The following is a 15,613-nucleotide window of genomic DNA, read 5'->3' as shown; positions in this document are numbered from 1 at the left end:
GTCTTTCCCAAGGGAGGACAGTCAGCCAAAACCTCTCTCTATCCATCTCCATCTCTCTCTCACCCTTCCTTTACAGTAATACATTCATCAACACATCTCTCCATCCAACATATCAACAATAAATAAACACATACAGTACATTCAGACACCCATTTTGGACTGACATAAAATGTGAAGGATTAGCAACACTAATTCAAGAGGATTAAAATCTAATAAACTATGACATCATAACAGGCAATGCATGAAGAATTTAAGGATTTAGTGAATATTATTCTTTGGACAATATGACTCCACATCAATATTGACTCTCTAAACATCATTCATCAGAAGGGGATCAGAGAACACCATACTCCCTCAGCTCCTTTTACAGGATCCTATTCTGTCCAAAAATCAGCACACATGACAGACTAATAGAGAGGGAGAGAACGTTAAATAGCAGCTATTGATCCTTTCAACCATTTCATTATCTGTCATGTCGATTACAATAGAAAACAGCACAAATCAGAACACTTTTTTATCCAGTAATTATTATGGATACTCTTGTGTGCAAATCTTCTGAAACAATGTGTTAAAAATATAATTATTATAAGTTGTAATAACAATTAAATTTTCTGACTACTTAAGCATAGAAACAATGTATGTGTGTGTGTGTGTGGGGGGGGGGGTGTTGGAGCCTGTAAATAAACTTGTTTTTCTCTGGTCCATCAAAAAGGACTGTTTAATTGATGAAACAGCTCCATTTACCGAAGCGCATCTGCAGGGGAGCCCCAGAGAGGGGCAAAACGCTTGATCAAAACACAAATCGGATTAAAAACAATCTAATATTTAATAAACCCGCCCTGGTATAACTCAAGAGTGTACTGGCAACTTATAGCTAAAAGGTAAATGCCGGCACTTCTTAGAAGGCTTCAAATTAAATATGACAGAATTAAATATGAGCAAAACATCTTCATTTGATGCTTTACAACAACTGAATACCAGATACTATTCATGAAGTTCAGAGCACTTACAAAATGGATTGAAGGCATGAAGGCATCAGTGATGGAATATGGATATTAATAAAAATGAAAAATAGGAGAACACACTATGTTTTTATCTTTTGGAAATTGCAAATATTAAACACGTAATGTATTTCCTACTAAACATGTTTTCACCGACAAGATGTAATTTCTTATTCAGAATTTAACAACTCCTTAAAAATGTCAACAGTGCAGTGTTAATGATGAAGGTTGTCACATAATAAATACGGTAATAATAAATAAATAAATATCAACATTTTACGTCATTAATTTTTCAGTTACTTTGGTCAGCCTCACCATTTTTCTCTCTTCTCCAACACTGCACAGTACAATTCCTTTAACACACTACCAGAGCTAAAGCTTAATAAGATGCGATAAAGAAAACTGGGGAGCGTGTGCTCACACACACATGCCCCCTGTCAAAACACATCTCCCACCTGCTTCCCCTTTCCGACAACTTGACGGCTACAAAAGGTTTGTTTTAGCCGGAATCTGACAGCTAGCAGGGTCACAGCAGCCTGTGGATTAACGCTCCATGACAAAAGCGAGTCATCAAATTAAAAGCCTCTCATGCACCGGAGAGGAGTGGGAAATGGGGAGGTGTGGGGAGGATTCTAGGGCTAAAGTTTAGTCAGAAGAAGCGATCGGGGCAAAGCAAGAGATAAGTGACGAATGCACCTCAGCATCACTCGTCTGTTCATTCTCTTGCTCCCAGTACCAAACCCTGCTCTCTCTCCCCATCCATCCGTCTGCCCATGGGCTCAGCAGCAGCAGCTGTCACTACAGGAGAGCGCCTGTCAATCAAAGCTTCCTAATCCAATGGCATGTAGGCAGGGGACATGTCACATATGTTAAGAGGAGAGAATGAGGGGACTTGCTGGATGTTTGTGTGTGAGCAAGTGTGTGCACATGTATGTATGTGTGTGTGATTCTATGACTGTAGGGCACAGCATGGTTGCCAAAGAGTGTGGTGTGGCAGAAAGGCAGCGAGTGATGGAAGCTGTGCTGACACATGAGGCCGGGGACCAACTCTGAGTAACCCATCAGTCACTAGAGGGACAGAAGCGGAGGCAGAGCAGGCCACAGGAGGGGTAAACATGGAGGCACATGCAAGGCTAACTGCGACTGACGTGGGTAGCATTCAGAAATGGCAGGCATAAAGTTGATAGATGTGACACAAACAAAAAGAAAAGACTTGTATGGATGAATGTTGGAGAGAATTGAGGCAGCTAGCATGCCATTGCATTTGTGTGTTTATTCATTTTATGTGGATCCTTTGTCCTTTTATTTTGAAGTTTATAATATTTATTAGAGTACAGTAGAACTTAATGATATTTTGTAACAGATTTTGTAATAGTTATTAAGAGCATTTGCATGCTAAAAACAATGACGTGGTCTCAACCCAGTGCAGCTCTTTCTTATGCTTACCAGGTAGCGAGCATTCCTAGCAATGAAGAAATACTCCATTCAAACATAATGAATAGTTCTCTAAATTATCAATATGATTAAAGAGACAAAGAAAAATCAATGACCTGAAGAAAAATGTGTGAAAAATGCTACACTCAGTGACACTGAATTTTATAACTAAATAATTTATAAATAAATAAAAGGCAGGAAAAGATGCCTTCAGTGTCACATTTAATGTGAATCTTTTACCACTATTGGTTAATAGATTTGTGAGTTCTTCATATACATCCTTCATTAAGCTTTGGCCCATAGCATGAAGCACATTACTACATCTCTTCCATCACTCCTTGCTATGGTGGATAGATTTAATTCACATTTGGCCTCTCAATTTGAGTACAGTACATGTACCTAGGACCTTGATATCATTCAAGTCAGGAGTAAAACTCTTATATTTGGTACAAATTATATCTCCATGTAAAATGAAACCCAAGAAGCTAAGTCCATGCTTCTCTAGTCCTACCAACACAAGTCTACCATGAAAAAGAAACTCCAAATGACCCTGCCCACTTATTTTAAATGTTGCTTTGGACTAGAAAAAAGAAGTGCTAGATGGATTTACTGAAAGACTCATAAATTAGTCTGTCTTGCTACCTGATGGGATTGGATGCGCTGAATGTTGCAGGTGAAGTCAAAATAGAGTTGGAACTTGTCAATGTCCTTCTTTTTGCTTTGCTGGGTTCCTGTTTTTTTGGATCCTTTCTGCTGTTCTTCCTTTAGTGTTGTCTTCGACAAAGAGGACTGAATGGTCACATAGCTGTTTTCACACCTTTGTAACAAGAAAAATAGAAGAAAAAGTAGTAAGACATTGTATTACTATCATAATTATTGCCACTGCAGAAATACCCAAATAAATAAATGGAGATAAAGGCAGAGATAGAGAAAGAGAGCGAGAGAGAAAGAGAGAGATCTCAAAACAAAATAGAAACCTTTGCACACATTCTCACAGTGTTTTCACGTAGGTGAGTGTCTCAGGGTCTTTGGCAATCATATCAGCCAAAATATGTTCGACACCAGTGGCCACTTCCTCTACCGAAGACAGACCTGAAACAAATGCATGCATACCAGTTAAGAAACATGTGAATGTCATAAAATATTTACCATCTGATTCAAAGCTGAGATCACTGACCATTATGCTAATTCTAGTACTACTCAGTAGTTTACTATAGTAAATTAATGTAAATTAAAATTAAATTAAATTATTTAAAAAAAGGTCTCAGATCTCTCCATTAAATTATACATTTCAGGAGTTACATAACAAAACCCCAGCAGGACCAGGACATTCTTGTCAAAGTATGCTTACTGCTTTGCTAAATAAGTTTAAAAACTGAAAAAATCTGTTTTTATCTTACCTTCAGTTTGAGGTTTTACCCATGCACTTAAATCCAGAATGTGAGGCGTGGCAATCAGAGCAGTGGCAGCCGTCTCAAGTCCAAGCGCTTTGGCCCTACGAGCCTTCGTCAGCTTACTACCTTTCTTATAGGGAGAATACTACAAACAAAGACAGATAAGAGATAACATCCTATTAATTTCATATAAGGTCAAATTGTGATCAAATTTTCATCCCCTTGACTCCCTCAGTATAACGCCTTTTGTTTTGTCTTTCTATCTTATCCGGTTCCTGATATGTGAAAAAAAATGTACAAAAGTTGACATTTGACCTAGTTTTTTCAAGGTCAAGGTCATCATCTCATTTTCATCCCCTTTGCCGCCCTAATAATTTGCTTTATCTTTCATCTTTCTATATGCAACGGTTGTGAAGATATTTGGTGGACAGACAGACGGACGGACGAACACACAAACACTGACAATTAAAATACATCACCGCTTCGCAGGATGTAATAATAGATTACGTTAAGTCGAAAGACAATTCTAACCACATGATCAAGTTCATCAGCGGATCTGCAGCTCCTCAGGTTTTGTTCCAGCTCAGATGTCAAAACCCCGTCCTTTTTTAGAGTCTGAATGACAGACTGTGTCTTCTTGGCTAGAGTGCTGGAGAAATATACAGCATACAAACAATACAAAACAATTATGTACATAATAAAATTAGATATAGAGACACTAACTACATGTAAGCATTTAGACATACACGGTGATCAGAGTCAAAACTTAACCACTAGCACCACCGAGTGGCCATTGTTAAATAGATTCAATGGCTCCTATATGGTCATAATGAGGACTGGGGTTGACATGAGTGGGTGTTCTGGTTTTATCAGCCTACCATAACTCTTCATGGATGAGTTGAACATCTCTGACAGCATCTGCATCCATGTGGTTGATCATCTCTTTACGATATCGTACCATGAAAGGAACTGTGTTCTCTTCTCGAAGCAGTCCAATGATATTTACACACACCCATCGTTCCACACAAGTCAGGGTGGACAGCAGCTGAGGGACAGGACACACAATGTATATTCTGTATGTATATACAAGTGGGCTCGTGCACAACAAGACTGCCCCATACAGAAAACAATTATTAACTTAAAATTTACAAAAAAACTGTCCATTGTTAATATCTTAAAACCACTGTGTGCATTTGAAGCATAGTTAGCTATAATACATAATAATGCTTACAAAACATTTGCTTATTTTACCTTAAAATCCTCACCACAGATATCTGGTATACTTCCCAATGTCAGCGAAAGGTTAAAAAAAAAAGTCCTATTCAGCACCTTCACTGCTAGTAATAACACATTTTTACAACCATTTCACAAAAACAGGGACAAAAGTTTTCCCGTATATAAAGCACAGAAAAAAATACCTCTATCATGTCCCAGTTCATGTTAAGTTCATTCCTCAGAGCTTCAGCCTCTGATGGTGGTAGAGCAGTTGGTCGACCCAGGCAGGAACCACTAGTCTTCTGTTTCTTTAGACAGGGCTCATCAAACGTAAAATCCTCTTGCACTTCCTCTTTTTTTGCAGTAAGCCCTGCCAGTGAAGACCCTTCACATGGTGATCCATCTGCCTGGTGGGACTCTGAGACAATAAATGACACCCTCTACAGGAAACACAAGCAAACAAAAGGTACCAAACGACAACAAAGCAGAAATAGCTGAATCTGTTAAAGTAACCACAACAGTCCGCAGTTCAGTATTATAAGAAATATATCAAATAAATTTAAATTACGATGAATTTAGATGAATAAAAACAATGGACCACATTTTCCCTTGCCCGGACGCAGGCCACCGAGGCCCCCCACTGGAGCCAGGCCTGGAGGTGGGGCTCGAAGGCGAACGCCTGGTGGCCGGGCCTGCACCCATGGGGCTCGGTTGGGCGCAGCCCAAAAGGACAACGTGGGTCCCCCTTCCCATGGGCTCACCACCTGTGGGAGGGGCCATAGGGGTCGGGTGCATTGTGAACTGGGCGGTGGCCGAAGGCGGGGACCTTGGCGATCCGATCCCCGGCTACAGAAGCTGGCTCTTGGGACGTGGAATTTCACCTCTCTGGCAGGGAAGGAGCCCGAGCTGATGTGTGAGGTCGAGAAGTTCCGACTAGATATAGTCGGGCTCGACTCCACACATAGCTTGGGCTCTGGTACCAGTCCTCTCGAGAGGGGTTGGACTCTCTTCCACTCTTGAGTTGCCCATGGTGAGAGACGCCGAGCAGGTGTGGGTATACTTGTAGCTTGGCGCCTGCACATTGAGGTTCACCCCGGTGGACGAGAGGATAGCCTCCCTCCGCCCTTGGGTGGGGGGACGGGTCCTGACTGTTGTTTGTGCTTATGCACCAAACAGCAGTTCAGAGTACACACCCTTTTTGGAGTCCTTGGAGGGGGTGCTGGAGAGCGCTCCCACTGGGGACTCCATCGTTCTGCTGGGGGACTTCAATGCTCACGTGGGCAATGACAGTGAGACCTGGTAGGGCGTGATTGGGAGGAAAGGCCCCCCCGATCAGAACCCGAGTGGTGTTCAGTTATTGGACTTCTGTGCTTGTCACGGATTGTCCATAACAAACACCATGTTCAGACATAAGGGTGTCCATATGTGCACTTGGCACCAGGACGACCTAGGCCGCAGTTCAATGATCGACTTTGAGGTCGTGTCATCGGACTTGCGGCCGCATGTCTTTGACACTCAGGTGAAGAGAGGGGCGGAGCTGTCAACCAATCACCACCTGGTGGTGTGTTGGCTCCAAAGGTGGGGGAAGATGCCGGTCCGACCTGGCAGACCCAAATGTATTGTGATTGTCTGCTGGGAACGGCTGGCGGAAACCCCTGTCAGAAGGACTTTCAACTCCGGCAGAACTGCACCCACGTCCAGGGGGAGGCAGGGGACATTGAGTCTGAGTGGACCATGTTCCGCACCTCCATTGTTGAGGCGGCCGACTGCAGCTGTGGCCGTAAGGTGGTCGGTGCCTGTCGTGGAGGCAACCCCAGAACCTGCTAGTGGACATCGGTGGTAAGGGATGCCGTCAAGCTTAAGAAGGAGTCCTATCGGGCCTTTTTGGCCTGTGGGACTCCTGGGGCAGATGACGTGGTGCTGTTGGCTTCATCAAGCCTTGATCTCCAACTCTCACTGGAGCGGTTCGCAGCCGAGTGTGAAGCGGTTGGGATGAGAATCAGCACCTCCAAATCTGAGACCATGGTCCTCAGTCGGAAAAGGGTGGAGTGCCCTCTCCGGGTTGGGGATGAGATCCTGCCCCAAGTGGAGGAGTTCAAGTATCTCGGGGTCTCGTTCACGAGTGAGGGTACGATGGAACGGGAGATCAACAGGCGGATCGGTGCAGCGTCTGCTGTGATGCGGACTCTGTATTGGTCCGTCGTGGTGAAGAAGGAGCTGAGCCGAAAGGCAAAGCTCTGGATTTACCGGTCGATCTACGTTCCTGCCCTCACCTATGGTCAAGAGCCGTGGGTCATGACCGAAAGAACGAGATCCCGGATACAAGCGGCCAAAATGAGTTTCCTCCGCAGGGTGTCCGGGCTCTCCCTTAGAGATAGGGTGAGAAGTTCGGTCAACCGGGAGGAGCCAGATGAGGTGGCTCGGGCATCTGGTTAGGATGCCTCCTGGACGCCTCCCTGGTGAGGTGTTCCGGGCATATCCTACCGGGAGGAGACCCCGGGGACGACCCAGGACATGCTGGAGAGACTATGTCTCCCGACTGGCCTGGGAACGCCTTGGGATTCTCCCAGAGGAGCTGGACAAAGTGGCTAGGGAGAGGGAAGTCTGGGCTTCCCTGCTTAAGCTGCTGCCCCCGCGATCCGACCCCGAATAAGTGGAAGTGGATGGATGGATGGAAATTTCAATTATGCTGACAAAACTGTAGTTACAATTTTTTTTTGAGTGCGTGTGCACACAGTTCTCTTATGAAGAGGAAAAACAGCATGTGTATATGCATTACGCACATATAGGCCAGAGCACCCACACAAAGGGCTTATAAATGTGCTACAATAGAGAGAGATGGTGAAGTGTTTGCCAGTCACACAGCAACACCAGAGCAGTTTTGTGGAGTTCAGTGCCTTGCTCAAGGACACCTCAGAAGATGAACTGACACCTTTCCAGCCACTTTCACGGCCACTTGAACCAGTTACCCTAAAGTTCCCAACCAAAGTCGCTGTGGACTGAGCAACTACCACCCCCAGATGATCCTAACAGACCTCAACCTTACCTCTTCCTTCATTTTGACACTTGGCCCACTTCCTTCCATATTGTCTTCTTCTTGACTATTGGCACGATTTTCTCTTTTGTCTTCTTCAGGATTGTGATCCTTAGTTCTGCGTAACCCAGGTGCAGTAGAATCCTTCAAAACTTTAGATGCCTGTGTTTTCCTCCCTGCTGCAGGTTTGCGTGATACCTCTGGCTCAGGATCTCCAGGCTCTTTAGAAGCCCTGGCTTGTTTGGCTACTTTTGAGTCCTTTGCTTTCAACATTCTCTTAGCAGGTCCTTTATTCTCTGCCGCCACAGGTTGTCTGGTAGCCTTTCTCGAAGCTTTTGGCTTTGGCGGCTCCCATTCCTCATTATCATCATCACTACTGATTGTCAGATCAAGGCTAATAGGTGGACAAGGAACAAAATGAAGAATTGTAAAGAGATTGTAATAGCATTAAATTAGTGCTTCACATAAATATCACTCACAGATCAGAGTCTCTGTATTTTGCAGCCTTGACAGTTGTTGCTCGAGGTCTTCTTGCCATCTGTTAGATCAAGTGTTTAGTCAGATAGATAGCTCGTCTCTTCTAAAACAAGTGGCAATTGTTTTACCAGCAGCCTTGAAGAAATACGTAGTTAAAATTTGCGAACATTACTTATTCTGAACAGATCAATAACTTACTGTTGCTATCAGTTAGCTGTGTTTAAATTTGGCGCTTCGCGGTGACGCGTTGGAGGATAACGAGCTACAGGGTGGGATGACTTATGGCGCTATGTCGCTGTTTGACGTTAAACACAGACACGTATTTTGTAATGTTATAACCTTTGATAATTGTCAAAATGTAGGTGTATTCCTGTGAGCTCCGACGCACACCATAGCGCGAAGATGAGACGCTTCCTTCTTACGTCACTGTGGGTTCATGCGCCATCTCACAGATGCCCGGATGGTAGGGGGCTGTGTCTAGCGCCCCCACTGGGCTGGAGCGTATTGCAGTACAAAGAAAAAAAAAACAAGGCCCTACTCAAGCCCCATGAAGATTCATACAACTTTATTCTTTATTCTTGTTATGTCTATCTGACTGTTTTGTTAGTTTGATATACTGTAGATTGTGGTACGTTATTCCTGTAAGAAAAAAGAGACTGCAATTGAAAAATAAACCCTGCAAGACTTTAAATATATTTCTACAGTAAACAGAGACAACAAAATAAAATTTACAAAGTTTATTGTGAGAGTAGTCTCTCAAAATCCTTCAACTTAGATACTGTATAACAATAATTCAAATAAAAATGTAATGGTATTGATATCAAATACTACACATAAACTTATTCATACAGTAATCATTTATAAGGTATAGTTCATTTTTCGTTTTCCTGTAAAATTCTTACAAATTCAATGTTTCTTAAATATTAGTACAGTTATCATGCTGTCATGTGTAAACAAATATTTTAGGAAATTAAACCCCAAAGGCATTTAAAGGGATTCTATACCCCTCCACAAACTGTTTCACAAGTGCTGTATATCTTTATACTCTGCCACTGGTAACAGATGATGCATCAACAAGAGGAACCAATCGGAAAATAGTATGTGAAAAAATGTTGTTGCACCGGTCATACAAATGATTGCCCTGCCTCATCTTCCCACTTTCTTTAGTCTCTGATCAACTTTAAAATCTCACTCATTCACAGTGAAACATCTCCTGAAATAAGGTAACGTTATCATTTCTATGTGCAACTATAGCTATCTATGTGTCTCTGTGTGTGTCTGTGTGTTTTGTGTAGTACATTTTTGGTTTGTCACTTAATTTCAACGCTTATGTGGTGTACTGTAAATATGTGTGTGTGTGTGTGTGTGTGTGTGTGTGTGTGTGTGTGTGTGTGTGTGTGTGTGTGTGTGTGTGTGTGTGTGTGTGTGTGTGTGTGTGCGTGTGTGTGTGTGTGTGTGTGTGTGTGTGTCTCAGGATGTCTAACAATGAGACACAGAATGAGGCCCTCATCCAGGAGCAGACAACCTTCAGGGTACCACCAGCACAGCGGTAAGCACTGTGACTGTAGTTATTACTTCTTCTATATACAGTAAATCTAATCGCAACCTTAAAATCTTTAATACACATGTAGTGCATTCTACAAGTCTAAAATGTTTTTTGTTTGTTTTTTATTGTCTTCAAATTGTTTCTTTATTTTTCAACAATTCTTTTTTGATGAAGAATACATCTGAACAAAAACAGATTAATTTTTATAGAATGGACACATCAGAGTTGAAAGTCACTGTGAAAACACCATATGAAAAGGAAATGTGACATTTCACCAGTAAAATAGGGTAGTGTGAAAACATGAAAACTTCCAAAAGTGTCACTTTAGAGTCTGTGTGTCAGATTAAAAAAACTACAAAACTAATAAGTTACCATGACTGCACCAAAGAATGTAAAACATATATTTTTCTATGAGCATAGTTGTTATTTTCCCCCAAAACTGACATTGTGTCAGTACAGGGACCAGAGGTCTGCCCAGAAAAGACGTCACAGGAGTTCGACCCATCTCATCCATGAACAGCTATGATGGCTTGCATAAAAAATTACTTTTTGTCCACATCTCCATTTCATCTCCTCCTTTCCTCATATCTCGATCCAGGGGCCGCTCCTCAAGCAATGCTATGGTGGTGGGGTTCACCCTGGTGGCCTGTGTCTTGATCGCGGGCCAGGCGGTCATCGGCTACTTCCTCATCACACACAGGAACGACATCAGAGGTCTTGAAGCGCAGAACTACATGATGATTAAGCTGGCAAAGGGGAGATCTGGTGAGCATTACGTCAAATGGTTCAGACTGGGAGGAGAAAAGAAACTGCTTGATATATAGCAGAATATTTCATGTAATTTCTCTGCTGAAAAACAGCCAAGATTTTTTCTTAATTTCTTAAGTTTTAATTTAAACAAGAAGGGTTCCATGTTTCCATTCCCCCTGTAGTGTTTAAAATTAATTTTACAATTTGTTTGAATTAATCCATTTGTTCCTCTTTGCTGTTCTTCTTCCGGTATCTAGCTGATACTTTGGCACGGAAGCAAATACGCCCTGCCATTGCTCCAGAACGGATGACTAACATTATGGACTTGGTAACACATGCTCATACCATATGATTTATTTATTCATTGATTTCTGTATTGTAATAAATCTGAGGCCAGCAGAGACTCTTGCTTTCTCTCAGAGATCATTAGCCAACAAACGTGCTGATGGTAAAAGGAACTCATATTCACCCAGCAGCAAAGAAACTTTATCAGTTATGTTTTAGTTACATTTGGGCTCAGGTAAATTTGTGAATAATATATTGTGACACCTCTATTCAGGGGTTGTGCATTTTGTCTTCTGATGTGCAATCAAATTTTCAGTTTTATCTTTGTTGCTTCTGTTACAGGAGGGTTTTCTCAAAGAACAGCAAAAAAAATGTATGTGCTGGATTAATTTATCGTATTCATATGCTGCTGATTTCTGATACATATCAATCATTTCCATATTTACAAAAAGCATTTGATTTCTGATTGGAATCCTATGCCCTCTCCCAGCCTATCCTCAGGCCACTGAATGCCAGCGGGAGGCATCTGGGGAGAAACCTGTCATGGTACCGTTTTTCCGCCCAGTCTGTGATGAGCAGGGCTTGTACCAGGCCCGGCAGTGCGCCATGGATTACTGCTGGTGTGTGGACCCACACACCGGGAATGAAATCAGCAGACCCATGTCCGATGGACCAGTCAATTGCAACATATCTGGTGAGACAAGAAGGCCATGAATCTAAACTGAAAACTGATATTTGGTGGACAACACAATGAAATTTTATTCATGTTGTAGTTTTGGTGTGTTTTTCAGTGACTGTCTTTCGATTATTCCATCATGTCTGGCCAATTCAAATGACAAATTGGGACAATTCACATTTTTTAAATGTAATTTTTAATTTCAAAATTAACTGTCAGTGTTCCGGAGCCGATTCAGATCTTTGCCATTTCTGAATACATTTCAACACTTTAATACTGTTGTACAATTTTGCTAACAGTCTTAATGAACTGTCTTTGTTTTCCTTTTCTAGTGTAACTGCAGCTGATCCAGCCTCCTCCAAAGAACAGCTATAGTTTTAGTCCAAATGCTGCCTCTGCTACAATGCCATCTGCAAAGGGTGGATAGCTCAAGGATATTCTATCAACTGCTGATATATAACCACTAAAAGAAAACCATTACTCTGCTAATTTCACTCTCTTCAAATTTCAGGGTTTTTTTAATGGATGGTGGATGTTAATGCTTCCATTTTCAGTTCCAGAGCTCTTAATTTTCAGATATTACTGTCAATAAAACAAATAAATAACCAAGAATACCAAAACAATGAAGCAATTGTAAACTGTATTTTTTCCCATTTATTGGAATAACAAATACATTTCAATTTAAAACTTTTTGGTTGTTTTCCTTAATATCACACTGGAAGTTCAGACTGTTGAATACTTCTGCTGTGAAAACCCATGACAACAAAACAATATAAATGACATGAGGTACCATCAGTTTAACCAGAAGCATTCAATATTACACAACTTCAATTCTTGAAAGGAAAGTATTACTTTTTAAAACCAGAGACATGCAAAACATGCACGAAAACAAAAGGAGGAAATGAAGAAACCAACAGCATGCAATACAAAAATAGGAACGCATTGGATACACACAATTTGATTCTGCAGTCCAGTCAATGAAAATACAGCTCATGTGGTTTTTTCAAGTATCCAGTTCCAGTTAACACATAAACTGAACAATAACCTCAGGTAAGTCTCTTATTCAGGGCAGTCACATTTCCCACTTTAGTTTACTTCAGATAAAAACTAGTAAAATTTGTGAATGGGATTCAGTGACTGATTTCAGCGTAAATTTTTGTTTTCATGTGCATTCAATGTTTAGATTAATGCATTGTTGGAATATACAACATCAATATTATATGTTAAGATTCCATAACAGTTTGATATTTCTGCGGCAATGAACAAAATAATTACAAGACAAAATACAACATCTTTAAATCCTTACAAAGTGCAAAGATCAACTAGTTTCCAGCATAAGAAGTAGGCACCAAAATCCCATCAGGTCTATTGCACATATGGCATTAGATGACAATATCAAGTCCACACCAGAGCAGGCACTCAGAATATATTTTACTGTACATCTCACAATAGCATGTTTTCTTAAAGCTCCTAAGTGTAACAGAAACTAAATCAATTGTAACTTAAATAGTATGTTGAAATTTGCATTTGTTAGTTTTCCAGCTCAACCCACACTGAAGTCAACCGACTGTGTGAAGTGGACCAAATAAAGATAAAATATTTCACGTTTTTACAAGAGTACGTACAGATTCCAGTTACTTTTCATGGAGCTCTACAGCAATGAGAACTACTTACCAACTGAAGATTTGACCTATAATGTCATGAGAGGTTAATTTGATGGGTGGAAACACATCTCCCTACATCAAACTGTGCTCAGACACATGTAAGTACCATATGTGAAATCCAGCAAAAACCAGAGTTTTGACAGCTTTTACACTGAAGGCGTGAAATTAGACATTTTTAAAAATGCTCCTTTAACCACAGAGTGAGGAAGTGTAAGTGAGTTAAGGCCGTCATCATGACTATTAACTATTAGAAGGCGTAAGACAACGTAAACAGTTAGGTTTTGAATACGTACATGGAACCAATGAAATTAAACTTTAAAAACAAAGAACTGTGTACAAACAGTTCCTCTTTGCTAAACATCATATTCACTGCATGTCTGAAACAACAGAACAGTATTTTTCTGTGGAGAACATCCTTTAGAAATGGAGGTAGAACATCGACACATTTCACAGATGGTTGCCAGCATGGGTATTTTCGTTGCCCCTTTTGTATCAATAAAAACTTGGATGTATATATTGCTGTTTAATTGAGAGTAGGACTGGAGTCAAAATTAATTATCATTCAATTTTTGCAGCACTGTGTTTAAATTTTCAAGACTGGTCAGACTGGAAATAAAAAAGATTTAGATTTTACTAAAATGTCTTTCCACGTGCAGCAACCTCCAATAATAATTCAGAGTAAGAGTTCAAATTAATTCAAATTCAACTGAATCAATCCTCCTCCTTAAGCAAAATTGTACATGATGTGTGAATGGTGAAAATAATTGGATTTCTTAACGGCTGCCTCCATTTGCAGCTGTACCCAAACCTTCATCCTGGAGACATTTCTCTTTGTCACCCCTTTCTTTTCTTAACATTCTCCCCTCTTCTCATTTACTCCTTCCTTTCAAGTTGCGCATGTATTCCTTGACTGTGTCCTCAATGTCAGGAACAGCGTAATTTTGTGCTGCATAGATTCCTGTACATGTTCCGACCAGAACACCCATCAATGCTGAAGATCGTAGTCTGGCAACAATGTACCCCGCAAGAAACCCCTTCAGGAACGGAGAGGCCAGCAAACTGCCTCCCTAAGAGGGAAATAAGGGGAGAGATTGAACGCAGTGCTTCATATTTTAAGCCTTACGTGAACAGGTACATATTGATGCCAGTGCGAGCCTTACTGGAGGAACCCCAACTTGGATCTCCTCCGTCACACGTCTTTGAATATCCTCCAACTGGTCCTTCAGCTCAACAAGGTCCTTCAGCTGGTCCAGGGGATTCTGTGCATGAATAGATTTATACAAAGACAAATAAAACCTCACTGATTCTGCTGCAGACTAGTGGTGTTGGAAAACGGGGAACAAGAGTGCTTAAAACACAAGATGTTTGCATCTCAGCTGCATATGGAACGATGTTACTTTATATTACGTATGACGTTTTTTTTTTACTACATCCTTAAGATTAATCGCTACCAGTGCTTTCATTTTGCAGAAACAAGTCAAACTTCTCACGAAGTTAGGTCATGTAAGCTGTGAAAAAAAAGTTATGCTATTTAGCGAGCGAACATAACCAGACGGCTACTTGACACTATTAGCTTGTTTACTTAGCGTCAACTTAGTGACTAAGTTGACGCTAAGTAAACAAGCTAAACAACACGAAAGCTTGCTGACTGTATATATCAGCTAAACTTAGCTACTAGCTCGAGTTGAGAACGCTTTAAGGCAAGCCGGTTGTTTTAATGAATTATGAATGTTAATTTACTGTATGAAGCTGATGGGACTGACCTTGTCATTAGCCATTGTTGTAGTGACGTGACGCCTCTTGTTCGTTTTGCTTTTATTTGCTTGTCTTTGTTGAGAATGAACTGTATCGCCCCCGCTGGTGGCTAAAGGTAGTGCATGAGCTGCAGTTGAAGGCAAAGTAGGTCAAGTCACGGAGGTCCGGTTAGAAAAATGTCCTCTTAGTAAAAGGTCTGAACCCAAGTCCACTTCATGTTATAGCCGGCCACTATATTCAAATTATCATTTATTATTAATTTTCAATGCAGGATATGTTTCAGTGAGTGCACAGCTAGCTCATTTACCTCAGGCAAATACATTTAAGGCTTCATGTTAGATTGAAGAACACACAAACCTCAGAATTAACAAATAAAGTGCAA

The 15,613-nt window shown here is 41.1% G+C and overlaps 3 protein-coding genes across 4 annotated transcripts in view; 1 reads left to right on the top strand and 2 right to left on the bottom strand.

The window, feature by feature from the left end:
• Nucleotides 1-8,945, bottom strand: part of srbd1 (S1 RNA binding domain 1) — a 38,413-nt gene extending 29,468 nt beyond the window's left edge. Inside the window, exons 1-9 of one of the 2 annotated variants that reach the window (XM_068327414.1) lie at nt 8,754-8,945; nt 8,558-8,616; nt 8,091-8,472; nt 5,248-5,484; nt 4,708-4,874; nt 4,361-4,478; nt 3,836-3,974; nt 3,431-3,527; nt 3,078-3,252 (exon numbers count right to left, since the gene is read on the bottom strand). In XM_068327414.1, coding sequence (XP_068183515.1) covers nt 3,078-3,252; nt 3,431-3,527; nt 3,836-3,974; nt 4,361-4,478; nt 4,708-4,874; nt 5,248-5,484; nt 8,091-8,472; nt 8,558-8,616 — 1,374 coding nt within the window. In that variant the 5' untranslated portion in view covers nt 8,754-8,945. Of the gene's footprint in view, nt 1-3,077; nt 3,253-3,430; nt 3,528-3,835; nt 3,975-4,360; nt 4,479-4,707; nt 4,875-5,247; nt 5,485-8,090; nt 8,473-8,557 lie in introns of both variants that reach the window. The other variant, XM_068327415.1, reaches the window with a different exon arrangement.
• A 723-nt stretch (nt 8,946-9,668) lies between these two features.
• Nucleotides 9,669-12,502, top strand: cd74b (CD74 molecule, major histocompatibility complex, class II invariant chain b). Its single transcript, XM_068327023.1, has 7 exons — nt 9,669-9,778; nt 10,030-10,104; nt 10,700-10,866; nt 11,109-11,179; nt 11,479-11,509; nt 11,627-11,830; nt 12,145-12,502. The coding sequence occupies exons 2-7, from the start codon at nt 10,031-10,033 to the stop codon at nt 12,147-12,149; spliced, it is 552 nt and encodes a 183-aa protein (XP_068183124.1). The 5' UTR covers nt 9,669-9,778; nt 10,030; the 3' UTR covers nt 12,150-12,502.
• Nucleotides 12,503-12,642: 140 nt separating this feature from the next.
• On the bottom strand, nt 12,643-15,282 carry LOC137603497 (SLC35A4 upstream open reading frame protein-like). Its single transcript, XM_068327025.1, has 3 exons — nt 15,240-15,282; nt 14,637-14,735; nt 12,643-14,543 (listed from the first exon to the last, which is right to left on the bottom strand). Exons 1-3 carry the CDS (start codon nt 15,252-15,254, stop codon nt 14,346-14,348), a joined length of 312 nt encoding a protein of 103 aa, XP_068183126.1. The 5' UTR covers nt 15,255-15,282; the 3' UTR covers nt 12,643-14,345.
• Nucleotides 15,283-15,613: the final 331 nt, after the last annotated feature.

Source organism: Antennarius striatus, chromosome 11 (genome assembly GCF_040054535.1).
Source record: "Antennarius striatus isolate MH-2024 chromosome 11, ASM4005453v1, whole genome shotgun sequence".
Classification (NCBI taxonomy): domain Eukaryota; kingdom Metazoa; phylum Chordata; class Actinopteri; order Lophiiformes; family Antennariidae; genus Antennarius; species Antennarius striatus.
This window is presented reverse-complemented; position numbering and strand designations above follow the sequence as displayed.

Excerpts from the sequence above, each read along its gene's own strand:
- LOC137603497 (XM_068327025.1), bottom strand. Across the intron at positions 14,544-14,636 it reads TCCAAGTTGGGGTTCCTCCA|GGAGGCAGTTTGCTGGCCTC; the intron begins GTAAGGCTCGCA and ends TTTCCCTCTTAG.
- cd74b (XM_068327023.1), top strand. The coding sequence starts at position 10,031 with ATGTCTAACAATGAGACACAGAATGAGGCCCTCATCCAGGAGCAGACA. Across the intron at positions 10,105-10,699 it reads AGGGTACCACCAGCACAGCG|GGGCCGCTCCTCAAGCAATG; the intron begins GTAAGCACTGTG and ends ATCTCGATCCAG. Across the intron at positions 11,180-11,478 it reads TGACTAACATTATGGACTTG|GAGGGTTTTCTCAAAGAACA; the intron begins GTAACACATGCT and ends CTTCTGTTACAG.